General features: G+C 45.1%; 1 protein-coding gene across 2 annotated transcripts in view; it reads left to right on the forward strand.

The window, feature by feature from the left end:
• The window catches only part of RSPO3 (R-spondin 3), a 64618-nt gene extending 52850 nt beyond the window's left edge, over positions 1-11768 (forward strand). Inside the window, exon 6 of one of the 2 annotated variants that reach the window (XM_075498717.1) lies at positions 6787-6907. In XM_075498717.1, the coding sequence (XP_075354832.1) occupies positions 6787-6830 (44 nt within the window). In that variant the 3' untranslated portion in view covers positions 6831-6907. Of the gene's footprint in view, positions 1-6786; positions 6908-10720 lie in introns of those variants that run through there. The other variant, XM_075498716.1, reaches the window with a different exon arrangement.
• Positions 11769-12440: the final 672 nt, after the last annotated feature.

A 12440-nucleotide genomic window follows, 5' to 3' on the forward strand; every position in this document is an offset into this window, starting at 1 on the left:
TCACATTCCCAGCCACAGTCTATTTTTTGTTGCTGGATTTTTTTCCCCAGTGGTCTTAAATCAAACTAAAGCTATGATGGATAAGTGTAAATGTGACACAGTGGAAGACGCAATATGGAGATGGAGGAGTCTCTGTGAATCCCTCTAAATACTACAGGGCGTATTCAGGTTTCAGGTTGATGGAACCTCTGTTTTCTAAGTGAAAACAACTCACTCTTTCAGGGCACATAAGCTAACTTTTTGGATATAGAGACATCTCGGGTAACATTTTCAAAAGCACATGATCAATTTTAAGTACCTTCTTAGAGTTTCTGGTTGAGGTTGGGATAAGGGTCTATTTGCTCTGGATTCTTTGGACAAAGCATCCTGCTCCTTTTAGTATCTTACTACAGTATGTAGGCACCAACTGTTTGCTGTCTTCTTGCCCCAGAGATTTCTACGCTTCTATATGACAGTCTGTGAAGTGTTTCTGAGCATGTCATACCAGACCCTTGCAAAATATTTTTGGTTTTACGGGGTTGGTCTCAGATGTTATAGAAGAGTGCCTAAGGAGTTGCTAGAAAAAGCAGGTGACACTCAGATTTGTAGAAACAGTGAGTAGGTTCTCTTTTTGACTAACATGAAAGTTCTTGGAGCAGGCAGGAAAGTGATTAGTTACTCGGTTTGGAAGAGAAGCATGAATATATCAGTTGACTAGCGTACAGTGGGCTGCTTCATCTGGGGGCAGGAGGCAGCTGGAAGGAGAGACTGCTGGTCCCCACGGTCCCAGTTTTCAGAGGCTAGAGAAGGTCCTGACTTCTTGCAATACATCACAGTACAGAAAATATCACTCACTGAACTTTTGCTTTGGGTTCCCTAGAACCTTTTTGCAGCTCTATAATTCATCTCCTGTAACTGGCCCCGCCATATGGGCTGTGCACACCCCACAGACACACCTGGAAATGTAAAACCTAGGATTGCTATCAATTTACCAGCATTGCTGTAGCCCTCTTAAGACACCAGTCAAGCACCAAGCAGAAAAATAAAACATGCCTACAGCAAGTTCTGCTGAACTGCCCTTGTACACTGCTGGTAGGAACGGTGCTAGGCAGGACACAGGGCAGATCTCCTGGTGGGGTGGCTGAGGGGTTGCAGACTTTCCTTAGCACTTGGTGATGCCCTCTGCCAAGAGAGGCTGCTTTCTCGTCTCGGCGGAGGCTGCATCTCCTCTAACCTTTGGGCCATCCAACCTCGTTCGTATCCGATCTAAACGGCATGGTGGTCAGTTTGTGAAGTATACTGAGTGAAGTGGACTCCAGTGATGCACTGTCACATGGCATACTCATTCTTCACATTCCACTTCAAGCTACTCATAAAGCCGACTGCTCACTTCAGTGTGCAAAGCCTGTGTTACTACAAACAGCTCTGAACGCACAGTTCATTCCCAGAGGGATTTAAAAAGAATAAACTTACCACATTCTTGGGAAAAAAAAAGAAGACAAGACAGTCTGGATAAAATTTACATGGACAATTTCTATCTGTGATTCATTTTAAATTGAGGACTTACGGGCAATGTTAAAATATTTGCATTCAAGTTTTTTTCATGCACGTCCTCCATGACCCCTACTTAGAAATCTTTTTTTAATATTTTATAGGGCTGAATTTTCCAAAGGAATGGAAAATACCAGATTATCAAAGTCACCACATTTCCCAGAAACTTGCTGATTTCAGTGAAGCCCCAGTGGAAAGTAGGCAGGTTTTGAAACAATCTTGCCTTTGTGTTAGGTTTCTGCCTAGTATCCTGCCAGTTTGTCCATTGGGTTGGCCCTTGGAAACCCAGCTGGCAGGCTGACGAGGACGCAAGAGCCTGAAAACCTGAGATCCCTTTGACAGCATCTTGGTCACCCAAGCTTCCCAAGCTTCCTAAGGCTAAGCCCTGAATCACTTTGGCATAAAAATTTCCTGAGCCTTTTTCAGAGGCAGCCCAAGAGCCTTGGTCATCCCAGTCCCCTTCTCCACAAGCTGCTCTCTACTTGGTGAACTGCCAAGTATGCTCTGAGTAGGTGAGAAGAACTTTTCAGAAACATATGGAGATGGCCAAAGTGATATGTTATGTCACCCTTTTTGAAAGGGGACCTTTGGAGTCCCTGGTCTGTATGAAATATAGAAACCTGCCCTGTCATTTTAATCAGGATGAAAATGTATTTGGAAATATCGGCACTACCTAGAGAGGGAAAGATCAATGCCTTGGCCAGCTGAAATAGTACACACACCTTGGAGACACGAAAGAGAAAGAAACAGTTGTTTTTCAACACCTTGTGTTGAAAAGTATCCTTGAAAGCAAATTCTCCCTTCATTTACACCAGAGACCAACCTTGGTGACCTCCATGTGTTTGAGCAAGTACAAGAGAGGGCAGAATCGGGCCTCCGGCAAATTTAAGTAATAGTACCCTGGCTCTGGGCTGATGGTTTTGCTGAGTAGATCCGTCAGGGGCTGCCGTCCCCCTGCGTGTTAGCTACTGCTGACCGGCTGATCCATCCGTCAGGCTGGCCTGGGTTACCTGTGGGACACGCATGGGCTCCCGTCTACCTGTCAGCACAGGTGTCACCCCAGGCAGGAACGCAAACAAACCGAGCTTAGAGCGGAGGGGACAAGTGAACCGTGCAGAGTGGGGCCAGAGGTGCATCCTGTTGACGCCTCGTCTTCCTTCACCTTCCTGGCACATCGGGAAACTTAAGGAGATGTAAGGGGGGGGCTCCAGGGGGAGCGTATAGCTGCACCTATACCAGCAAATGAAACAGTGGAAGATGCCCAGGTTCCCTGGCCCTGGCATCTAGTACCGAGGCAGAACTACTGGCCTGGCCCAAGCATTAGTCGGCACTTGCAAATCCCCTCCGGGATCTGTACTCAGTCATCGGTATAGCCCAGCTCCAAGCCGTGGTCATTTAGGGAAAAAGGCATTCTTACAGATGCATCCAAACATTGGGGTCATATGATTATCTTCTGAATTGGCAGGTTACATGAATGCAAGCGGTTTAAGGAAAGCCAAGGAAAACGGCTTTTCTCATTTATCCCTCCCTTCAGAGCACTTCAGAGTACACATTTGAGTACTAAAGAAACAAGTTTCTTTGGGTGTTTCCTCCTTTTCACTATTGTACTAGAAAGAGTTCAAATGTCTGCTGAGGCACTAGCATCTGTCTCTTATCATGTATAACTTTTCTTGATTATTTCTAGAGAGGCAGACTAAACATGCAGCTCTGACATAATGCAGCATCACATTTTTATTTCTGGTTTGCTCAAAAGCCTGCACCAGCTGAACTAAGTCTCTAAAAAGGACTATATTTATCACCTCAATCTGGGCTAATGGGAGGGCTTGGATTATTGGTGCCTAAAAGGAAAACAAACTATTATAGATTTCTGCCAATATCCCAACACTCTAACAACAGGGTAAGGTTTTTTGGTACAAATCACTGCTATCGCCAATCTTTGTATTCCGTTAATCTTAAAAGAGGCTTGTACGGTGGATTTGGACGCTCATCTACCTTTTTGCAACTCTTAGGAGAGTTGTAAAAATTAAATCCCATTCAGAAGCTTTTGTTATAAATCTCAAAGCAAGCTCCACAAGAAAATGCTGCTTTCCTAAAATAACAGCCTGGTGTATGTCACTTCCCATCCTAAGCAATGCAGAGTGGTTTTCTGCTCTGCTAAATAGCCATTACTTTCCTGTCTTTGGAAGCTGTGTTCAAAGTTTATAAGCTGCGGGACCTTATAAGATGAAAACTGTTATGTAATTATAAAATTGCTGTTGTTAGCACAACATTAGTCCTGATTAAAATAAGGCTGCTAACAAATTCCCTTAGTCCCAACAGACAAGTGCAAAGGAAATAAATCCCCATAGGCTCTGGTTTGAAGAGACAGCAGTAAACGTCTCTACAAACAGCAAACAGAACTCATTATAGAAATCCTCCTCCTCTGGCTGCTTCTATGACTGAAGGATATTCTTGTATTTTCAGGCACTGGCAATGTCTTTTCTATGGCACAGGAAAGGTAGATCCAACCCATTTCTATTGCAAAGAGGTCATCACAAGACAGTTAAGCCAGGGACTTTCCATAAGCCTTGCTTATGAGCTCTCGAGTGTAGCAGTGTCATTTCCCAAGCAGCCCATGGAAGAAATGATCCCTTCCTAGTTCCCATACACGTAATGGGATACAACTTGCTCTTTATCTGCTACAGCGGCAAAGCCTGACGTCTCCTGTCTTGGCATAGCTGATCTGCTTAGCCTCCTCTCTTTCCTCTCTGCCTGCTTTATGCAAACTGCTGTTGTGCGGGCCTGACCTGTTCCTGTGTTTAGACACAATGTTCTCATTCCCCCAGACGTGCCTGCCTCAGCATTGCCCTTTTCTTGCAAGGACAGACTAGCACACAAGACATAAACAAGAACATTTTTCAAGTGAATGCAATTTAGTAGTCCCGATCCTATTTTCAGAGGCAAATGAAGATCAAGGACCCCAAATCTCATGGAAAGACTACTGCAGGTCTCAGGCTCTAACATCACCTAGAGTCTGCATCTAGAGAAGTATTTCCATTTTCAAGAGGAGACAGGCACATAAGTCACTAAGTCCTCTTATGCAGTTGCTTAACCATAAGTGTCGGTATCTTTTGAGGTATCTTGAGTCATCTAAGATCACCACATAGGACTGTGGATATGACACACATCTTAAGACCTGTATCCATCTGGACTGGTATGTGGAAGTCAGGTAGGCTGTTCTCATGCATCTCAACAGCTGGAGAACCTATGTTTGGCCAAATTAATTCCTCCTTGAATGCCTTTGGACCTTAGCTCCTTTAAAATTTTTACCCAGATTCACTTCAGCAGTTGGTGCATCTTCAAGAGTAAGGCCAGGAAATGCACTGAGCCGTGTAGCACCTAGGTAATTGTGAAGTTGTTGACCCTCACCATTCTGGCCACCTGAAAATCTAGTGATTATAAAATAGGGCCACTATAACTAGGAAAACAATGATTGCTGATAAGAAAGTTATGCTGTTTAAACTTCAAAAGAACGTACCAGATGAATCAGCCACTAATGGCTTGTGAATGAAAGGACAACGGCCTTTGCATCACTGGGCAGTTGGGGGTTTGGCAGCTTGTTGTTATCTTGGCAAGTAGTACGAGTACATGCTACGGCCTGTGTTCCAGAAAAAAATGTGTCACTTTTCTTGAAAACGAGAGTGATCTACTCAGTTGCGTAATATGACATGACTGTATTGTAGTCGGAGCTGTAGTAAGTGGTTTTAGAGCCTGGGGCATGCTCCTCTTACTGGTATCGTTCCTCGGCACAGCTTTTTCTAGGTTGTCATGCTGTTGTCATCCAGGTCGCGTTGTGAGGAAAAAGTGACCGACTTTTAGTCTAAGAGGACTAAAAAAAGTCTCTGAGAAGGGTGTGGATAGGTGGGAAGGAGGGCGATACAGAGCGGTGGCATTACCCCCCAGGTTTTGTCCCGGTACCTCGTGGGGTACAGAGGTGTTGGAGCACTGGTACCGGAACACCGGTGCTGACAGTGCTCCAGTAGCCGGGAAAGTGCTGAGAGGTCAGCCGAGGCTGTGAGGGGTGTGAAAGAACACTGTGGCACGTTACAGCTGTGGCTTGTGGTCTTTTATTATAGCTCTTCAGCTTATTATAGTGTAGCGGGGAGGATTTTGTGGTCCGTGGTGACATGCACAGTAGAAGCGCCAGGACCCTTCCAGATAGGGACCTATTACGTCAGTGCCTGCAACCCCGCCAGGCGCAGTTCAGTAACTCCTCTTGCCCCTTTTCCTCTCCCAGGGTAGATTTCTTTGTGGGATTGATCTCTCCAAAAGAAATACGATCATCCCAAATGCCTGACGCCAGATTCTCATCCCTCTGGGGTTTCCACGAGACCTACCCTGCGACACCCCCCCCCAAAGCGAAGGAGTTTGCACAATCAGATTTTATGCCTTCCTATGGTGGTTTGGGGTTTCAGCGCCCACGGAAGGGAGAAATGAACAAATACGCTGCTCTGAGCTCCCTGTAGTAATTACAGCTGAACATAATAGGGTGGGACTAAGTGACAATGCCTAAAGTAAATGAAATCTGGAACCTGTGGTAGTTAATCCACGTCAGCCATGATTTTTCCAGTAACTCTCTCTCACATGGTACTCCTAAGTACCAAGGTCTCCTAAGTCATCACCAACCCCTCCTCCCTCTACTCCATAAAATACGGTCATAGGTCTAGTGGAAACACCACATCTGATGCGATAATGCAAAGACTTCTCTGAAATACTCTGGCTTGCATACTTAAAGATGTATGCAGACATGGATTGCATAAATACAGACACAGGGATTTCTTTGACCAGGGGCTATAAATTAGATTAATGAGAACTCGGCACCTTTAAGCTGATTTGACATGTGATTATATTGTTCTCTGAATTAATTCCATGTCTGCATTTAATTTGAACTACTGCACTTCTCAAAATTATAGCATGTCTGTAGATTTTCTTCAATATACAAAGTTGCTACTATTAGAAGTAGTAAAGTATCCCCCATCTACAAGAAAATTCACCGGACAATGCCTACAGACTAATTCTTCCAGTACAGTTGGCTGTACGAAGTTTCGGTTCTGGAGTAAAAGCTCTTTTAATGCCAAACAATTAGAACTATTAGAATCTCATGAATCCACATCTTCATGAGCAAAAACAGTGTCTTGGAAAATGTTTGGCTATGTCCTATTTAAAAAGACTTACCCTCTTTTTTACTTTCTTTTTTGTTTGTTTTAATTTTGAAAGGTTTTATTGAATCCCTAAGAAGCCGTAAACGTTACCAGCGTTAGCGCATCACTCTAAGAGAATTCCGTAACCCACCGGGAAAGAACGATATCCCCACGCTCTGGCACAAGACGCGGCCTTTTTTTATATCCTCTTCCTGGCACACTCGTGTGCCAGGTAATGCACATTTATTTATACATAATAAAACTCCCACTTTTTCAAATAGTGCTGAAAGGAGCTAAAGTTCCTCGTGTGCGCACTACAAAGCAAAGACGGAAGACACGAGAGCGGACAAAACGCGGAGGAAGGGAACTGGGCGGGCGGCAGTCCTTCCCGGCCCCCAAACAACGCCTCGAGGGGGGCGAGGAGGAAGCCTCCCGGCATGCGGGGCCCCCGCCTTCAGCCCCGGCCTGCGGGCTCCGGCCCCGCGGGCACCCGCCCGCCGCTCGCCCCCGCCCCGCGGGCACCCGCCCGCCGCTCGCCCCCGCCCCCGCGCGCGGAGGGGCCTGGCGCGGCCCTGCGGCGCCCCCGTGCGGGCGGCACCGGCACCCGCACCCGCACCCGGCCCGGCCCGGCCCCCCGCCGCGCCGCTGCCGCGGGGAGGCCCGCCTCTAAATGCCTGTGAAAGGGCACAGGGACACACGTATAGGCATCGATGTAGGCACTGGTATGTGTGTGTGCATCAAACGTCACATGCTGACAGGCAGAAGGGTTTCCTAACGACATGCTTCACAAGGGAAACGGCAACTCTGGGGGAAAGTTTCCTTCCAAGTTACATTACTGCATCGTTTGCTTCTCTGATGAGCTTCGGTTTTAACGCCGTTCTTGCCTTTTCTTCTTCTTCAAATGCGAAGTAGTTCAGAGATGAACTTGTAAATGTAACAGCCCATGTCATTTTTGCACTTTTCGTTCCACAGATAGCCAAATGCCTGAATTTTCAATGAAGTTCCACAACTCCTGGCATCCAGTTCAATGTGCTGTTATGAAGTGGGCTTCAGCAAGTAGTAGTAAGAAGAAAAAATATTCAGGAACAAGTGTCTGGGAAGAAGAGAGCAGGCATATGAACAGGGAGAGAGATGCATGCGAGAACGTGGCTCCAGCTACACCCCAATGCTAGCAGACAACTGTGGGCAGAACCTTCCCTTGGGTCTAAACTGAACGAAGGACTGACCGGAAGTAACATTATACTGTCATATAAAAACTGCCACTTTTTCAAACAGTGCTGAAAGGAGCTAAACAACCAGCAAAGATGACCCTTCTATGCTTTATTGCATTGCCAGAACAGCACAGGTCTAGAGGGCAGATCTTTTCACAAGTGGCAACAGCATGGAGATGAGGGCATTAAACCATGTATAAAATTGCACAGGGGACTCCAAACTAGTTATCCTCAGAGTAGAAGAGAATTAGGATTGAATTTTAGGCACTTTCCAGAGATCAGTTTTGCTTGTCCTTTATAATAACACCAGTCTGATTAAAACAGAAACAGTGAAGCCATGCCTAGATAAGTCTCTAGCTAGACAGAGATAGTGTATTCTTAGTATATTCACAGACATACATATAAATACACACATCCTGATCCATGACTGAAAGGGAAACGATTAAATGTCATTCCAACATACTTAAAGAATTGTGGCTAGGAAGTCACAGCTGAAGGGTTTTGGCTAATCACCAAGTGAACAATGTCAAACACTGAATGTCTGGACAGTTTCCATTCAAATAACATTTCATCTTGGGCCAACTGTATTTACAAACCGCTGGAACGAAATTCCATACTGTCATTATCCATTAGTAAGAGACAGCATTACAGCTGAGTAAGATGCACGCTCACTTCTGCATGGAGCTCTCAGCTCTCCCAGTGGTGGTAGCTCTCGCTGAGCCTCGCACGCCCATTCTGCAGGTCTCCCCTGCTCACCTCTGAGCATCTTACATGGCATCGCCAAATTCAGAGAGGGATTCCGCAGGTATGTGGGTGTACAGTGGGTAACCTCTGACTGGGTACCTAAAATTTGAGGAGCCATTTTACAGTTACAGCTTTACTGCATGTTTCAGAAACAACAGGTGAGAAAGGCAGATGTTTGTCCCTATTTGACTTAACATGTCTATCTAAACCTTCCCTTGCTCTCCGATCTCAGGCAGCGATGGTAAGGAATGAAGAAGCTGTAAAACAAGCCCACAGAACTACACCACAAAAAGAGGATACAGCATATCCTGATATCTTAGTCTTGCTTTCTTGCCTTCCCTTCCTTTTCTTGCCTTGCTTTCCCTTGCTTTCTGCCTTCTCTTCACCTCCTCTGAATCTCTCTCCCTTTATCTGACCTACTCCTCCTTGGATGGTCATCTGTTCTCAGAATAGAGCCACTGCCCCTGCACCCACTCCCCCACTGTGACCCACTCCCACAGAGCCCATCGAGGCACCAAAACCTCCCAGCTCTGGTTTTGAGTCTGCAATGGGCACAATTCCCTGAGTTCACCACCCTCAACAGCAAGAGCTATCACCAGGTTTGTGTAACTCCCCCAACATTGGTGCAGGAAAGCCTGGATTATCTCTGCTGATACTTAAAAGCAATCAGTATTTTTGCTGTAACAAAGAGGGATAGATTATTTTCAGTAGTATCGTTACCAGAACATCATAAAACAGAGTTTGGCCAGATGCTTTTCAATACTTGTCCAGAAATTGCTCCATGTAAGGAGGCATACAAGTCAGTATGACATTGTATCATGAAAGTCTCAAGCAAGGTTGCTTCTGAAGACATCACTGGGCTTCATCTAACCACAGGTGAATTTCAGCTGCATAGCTCAGTAGATGAACCAGTTCCATGCAGAAAAAAATTTAATCTGTTTTAGGCTTGTGTGTACATACAAGTTCAATTCAATGTCATACCTGCATTGGTTTGTAAAGCAAATAGAATAGAATCGTAGAATCACAGAATGGTTTGGGTCGGAAGGCACCTTTGAAGATCATCTAGTCCAACTCCCCCCTGCCATGGGCAGGGACATCTTTCACTAGACCAGGTTGCTCAAAGCCCCATCCAGCCTGGCCTTGAACACTTCCAATGATGAGGCATCCACAACTTCATTGGGCAACCTGTTCCAGTGTCTCACCACACTCAGCATAAAGAATTTCTTCCTTATGTCCAAGCATAAATGAATTATACAATATAATCTCCACAGCCAATACCCAAAGTTTTAATGTTCCTAAGGGGACAGGAAGCTTTATTGGAGAGGTCTGTAGCAGTAACAAGATCCTCCACATCTTCCCTTCATAAGATTTAAAGCAATAAAGTACTTGAATACCTAATTTTGTAATGATGGTCTACAGCTTGACTTGAGACTTGGAACATCACTTTTTAGCCTGAAGAGGGTCACATACCTGTGCTGGAGCTGACACTTTGTCGTGGGATTCATGTTGCAATACCAAGAATCCTCTGGGATGTGGGTGTGGTGGGGGTTAAGGGAGGGGAGAGGGATTTTTGAAAGACACAGATGCTGAGCATTGGCAGTGAAGGGGAGTTACATGATGGCTCATTTCCTCTCACCATATGCTCTGGGTCCCAGCCCAAGATAAATTTGGACCAGTCAAAGTTAACGCTACCTGGCTTCGGCCATAGATGTCCCCAAACCAGTTGTGTTTTGGTGGAGTACATGGAGCTGTGCCCCTGGCTGTGGGAGACAGGCTATGAGTGTGCGAGATATTTATACCGGCTCTAAAGCACCGGCACTCCCCAGGGAGTTCTTGGCTCTTTGCTTCGAGTCAGACTGATGGGAGGTGCTAGTCCAGTGGCTGAATGTAGTAGTTTGATGAAGAGTTGGACATTTCTAAACACTAGTACTAGTGTCCAGCTTCTAACGGGAGGTGCTAATCCAGGGCCGGTTTTACAGGCTATGGCAAAGCAAGGGAGTCAGAAATTGCAACAGCCTGAGCAAATCTTCTAATGTGCCATCATTTTTATTTCAGGGAAAAAAAATAGGGAGGAGAAAAGAAAAAAGTCCAACAAAGACGAAAGCAAGGAGACAAGACAGGAAAGCAAAGGGCGAGCAGCCCGAAGACAAAACCGAGAACAGAGGGAAAACAACAACAAAACGCAGCCGAAGAAAAGAAAAGCCCCAAATAAAGAACAGACCCTGGCACCCGTCGACACTGCACATTAACAGCCCTCCATGATTGTTTAAGTCTTATGATGCTGCTATCTCTACCAGATCGCCCTGACAGGTGTTCCAACTGTTCAGGCCGCAAATGGACAATGCTACCAGTTATTATTAAACAACATTCCAAATACTTCCTATATTCTCCAAGCAACCATAGTTTATTAAAGAGATTGACATGAGCCAAGAAAAAAAGAAGTCTAAAAATGGGATACTTTAAAACTGTTATATTATATGCTTCCATGCATCTGTAAAAGGCAATTAAGAATTTTTGTATATATAAATAATAGGGTATAAAATATAGCAATATAATAATGAATGACATTCAGATGAACAATGTTCTTTTCCTTTGTAAAATATTTTTCAAGTTATTGTTTAAGTATGAGGCAAGAGTTATGTCTAAATCTAAGACGCAAACCGTATCCCTTCATATATTGTACATAAATATTAAGAGAAGGAGGAAAACGTTTCTGAAGAGCCAGTAGGAACCCAAGGTTTTATAACCTCTGGTGGAGCAGGATGAGATTGCCCTGTGGTTCCCTGGTCCGTGCTCCAGACGCGGGCGAGAAACACCAGGGGAAAGCCGGCAGGGCTTCACAAGCTGAGGGAAAAGAAGCAGAAGCATCTACAGCTTTGAAGACTGAATCCCCGAGGCAGAAGGCGAAGGGCTGAGCTTGAATAGCGCTCTTCTTATCTGTGGGACAACACAATGTTTTCTGGTCTAAACAGTGGTACCGTGTGTGCTGTTTTATGCTTTTTATACCTATGTGTAACTTAAGTCTACATTTCAAATCTTCTGGTGAATGACAAATCGTATTTGTAGGAGACAATGTTGAGTTAATAAAAACCAGAAAAATAGATCATGTAAGTATGTGTTTTTCACAGTGATGGCGTCACCTTTTCTACTGAGGGAGAGAATCATTTCATAGCTTCACAGACAGAAGAGGACACAACTTACATCCACAATGTGCATCTAGTGAAAGGGTATCCGCGATGATAAATCTATTGAAGGATAGAAATTACAAACTTCTGTCCAATTTGACTTAAATTCTTGTTCTAGTTCTTCTCTCTGACACAGCAGAGGTGAAAATCTCCACTGTTCAGAGGACGAACCAAACCCCTTGGTACCATTCTGGCTATATTAGTGGCTAGAGTGGCCCACGAGTGAAGCCCAGGCTATGCTATACACTGACTCTCTGCTCAGAAATGGATTTACCCTTTACAGAAACATGTTGAGGAAGCAACATGCTTCATAGTATGTGTTTCGTCGCCGTGCTTTCCCAAAGGGTTTAGCCTTGGGGTAACAGCCTGCCCAGTGTGGTGCGTGGACTAGAAAATACGGCAGGCGAGCCTTCCCAGCCAGTTCCTGTCCCTATTCACTACTTCTGTTTCTCACAGTGAGTTTGACCTTAAAAAAGACTCTGCCCAACACTGAAGCTTGTCTCTCAGGCTGAGGAAGCTTGAGCGACAGGCTTCAGTGACTTTTGGAGGAACATCCTAATCATCCAGACAGCAATGCAGGATAGTTTCCT

Source organism: Mycteria americana, chromosome 3, assembly GCF_035582795.1.
Source record: "Mycteria americana isolate JAX WOST 10 ecotype Jacksonville Zoo and Gardens chromosome 3, USCA_MyAme_1.0, whole genome shotgun sequence".
NCBI lineage: Eukaryota > Metazoa > Chordata > Aves > Ciconiiformes > Ciconiidae > Mycteria > Mycteria americana.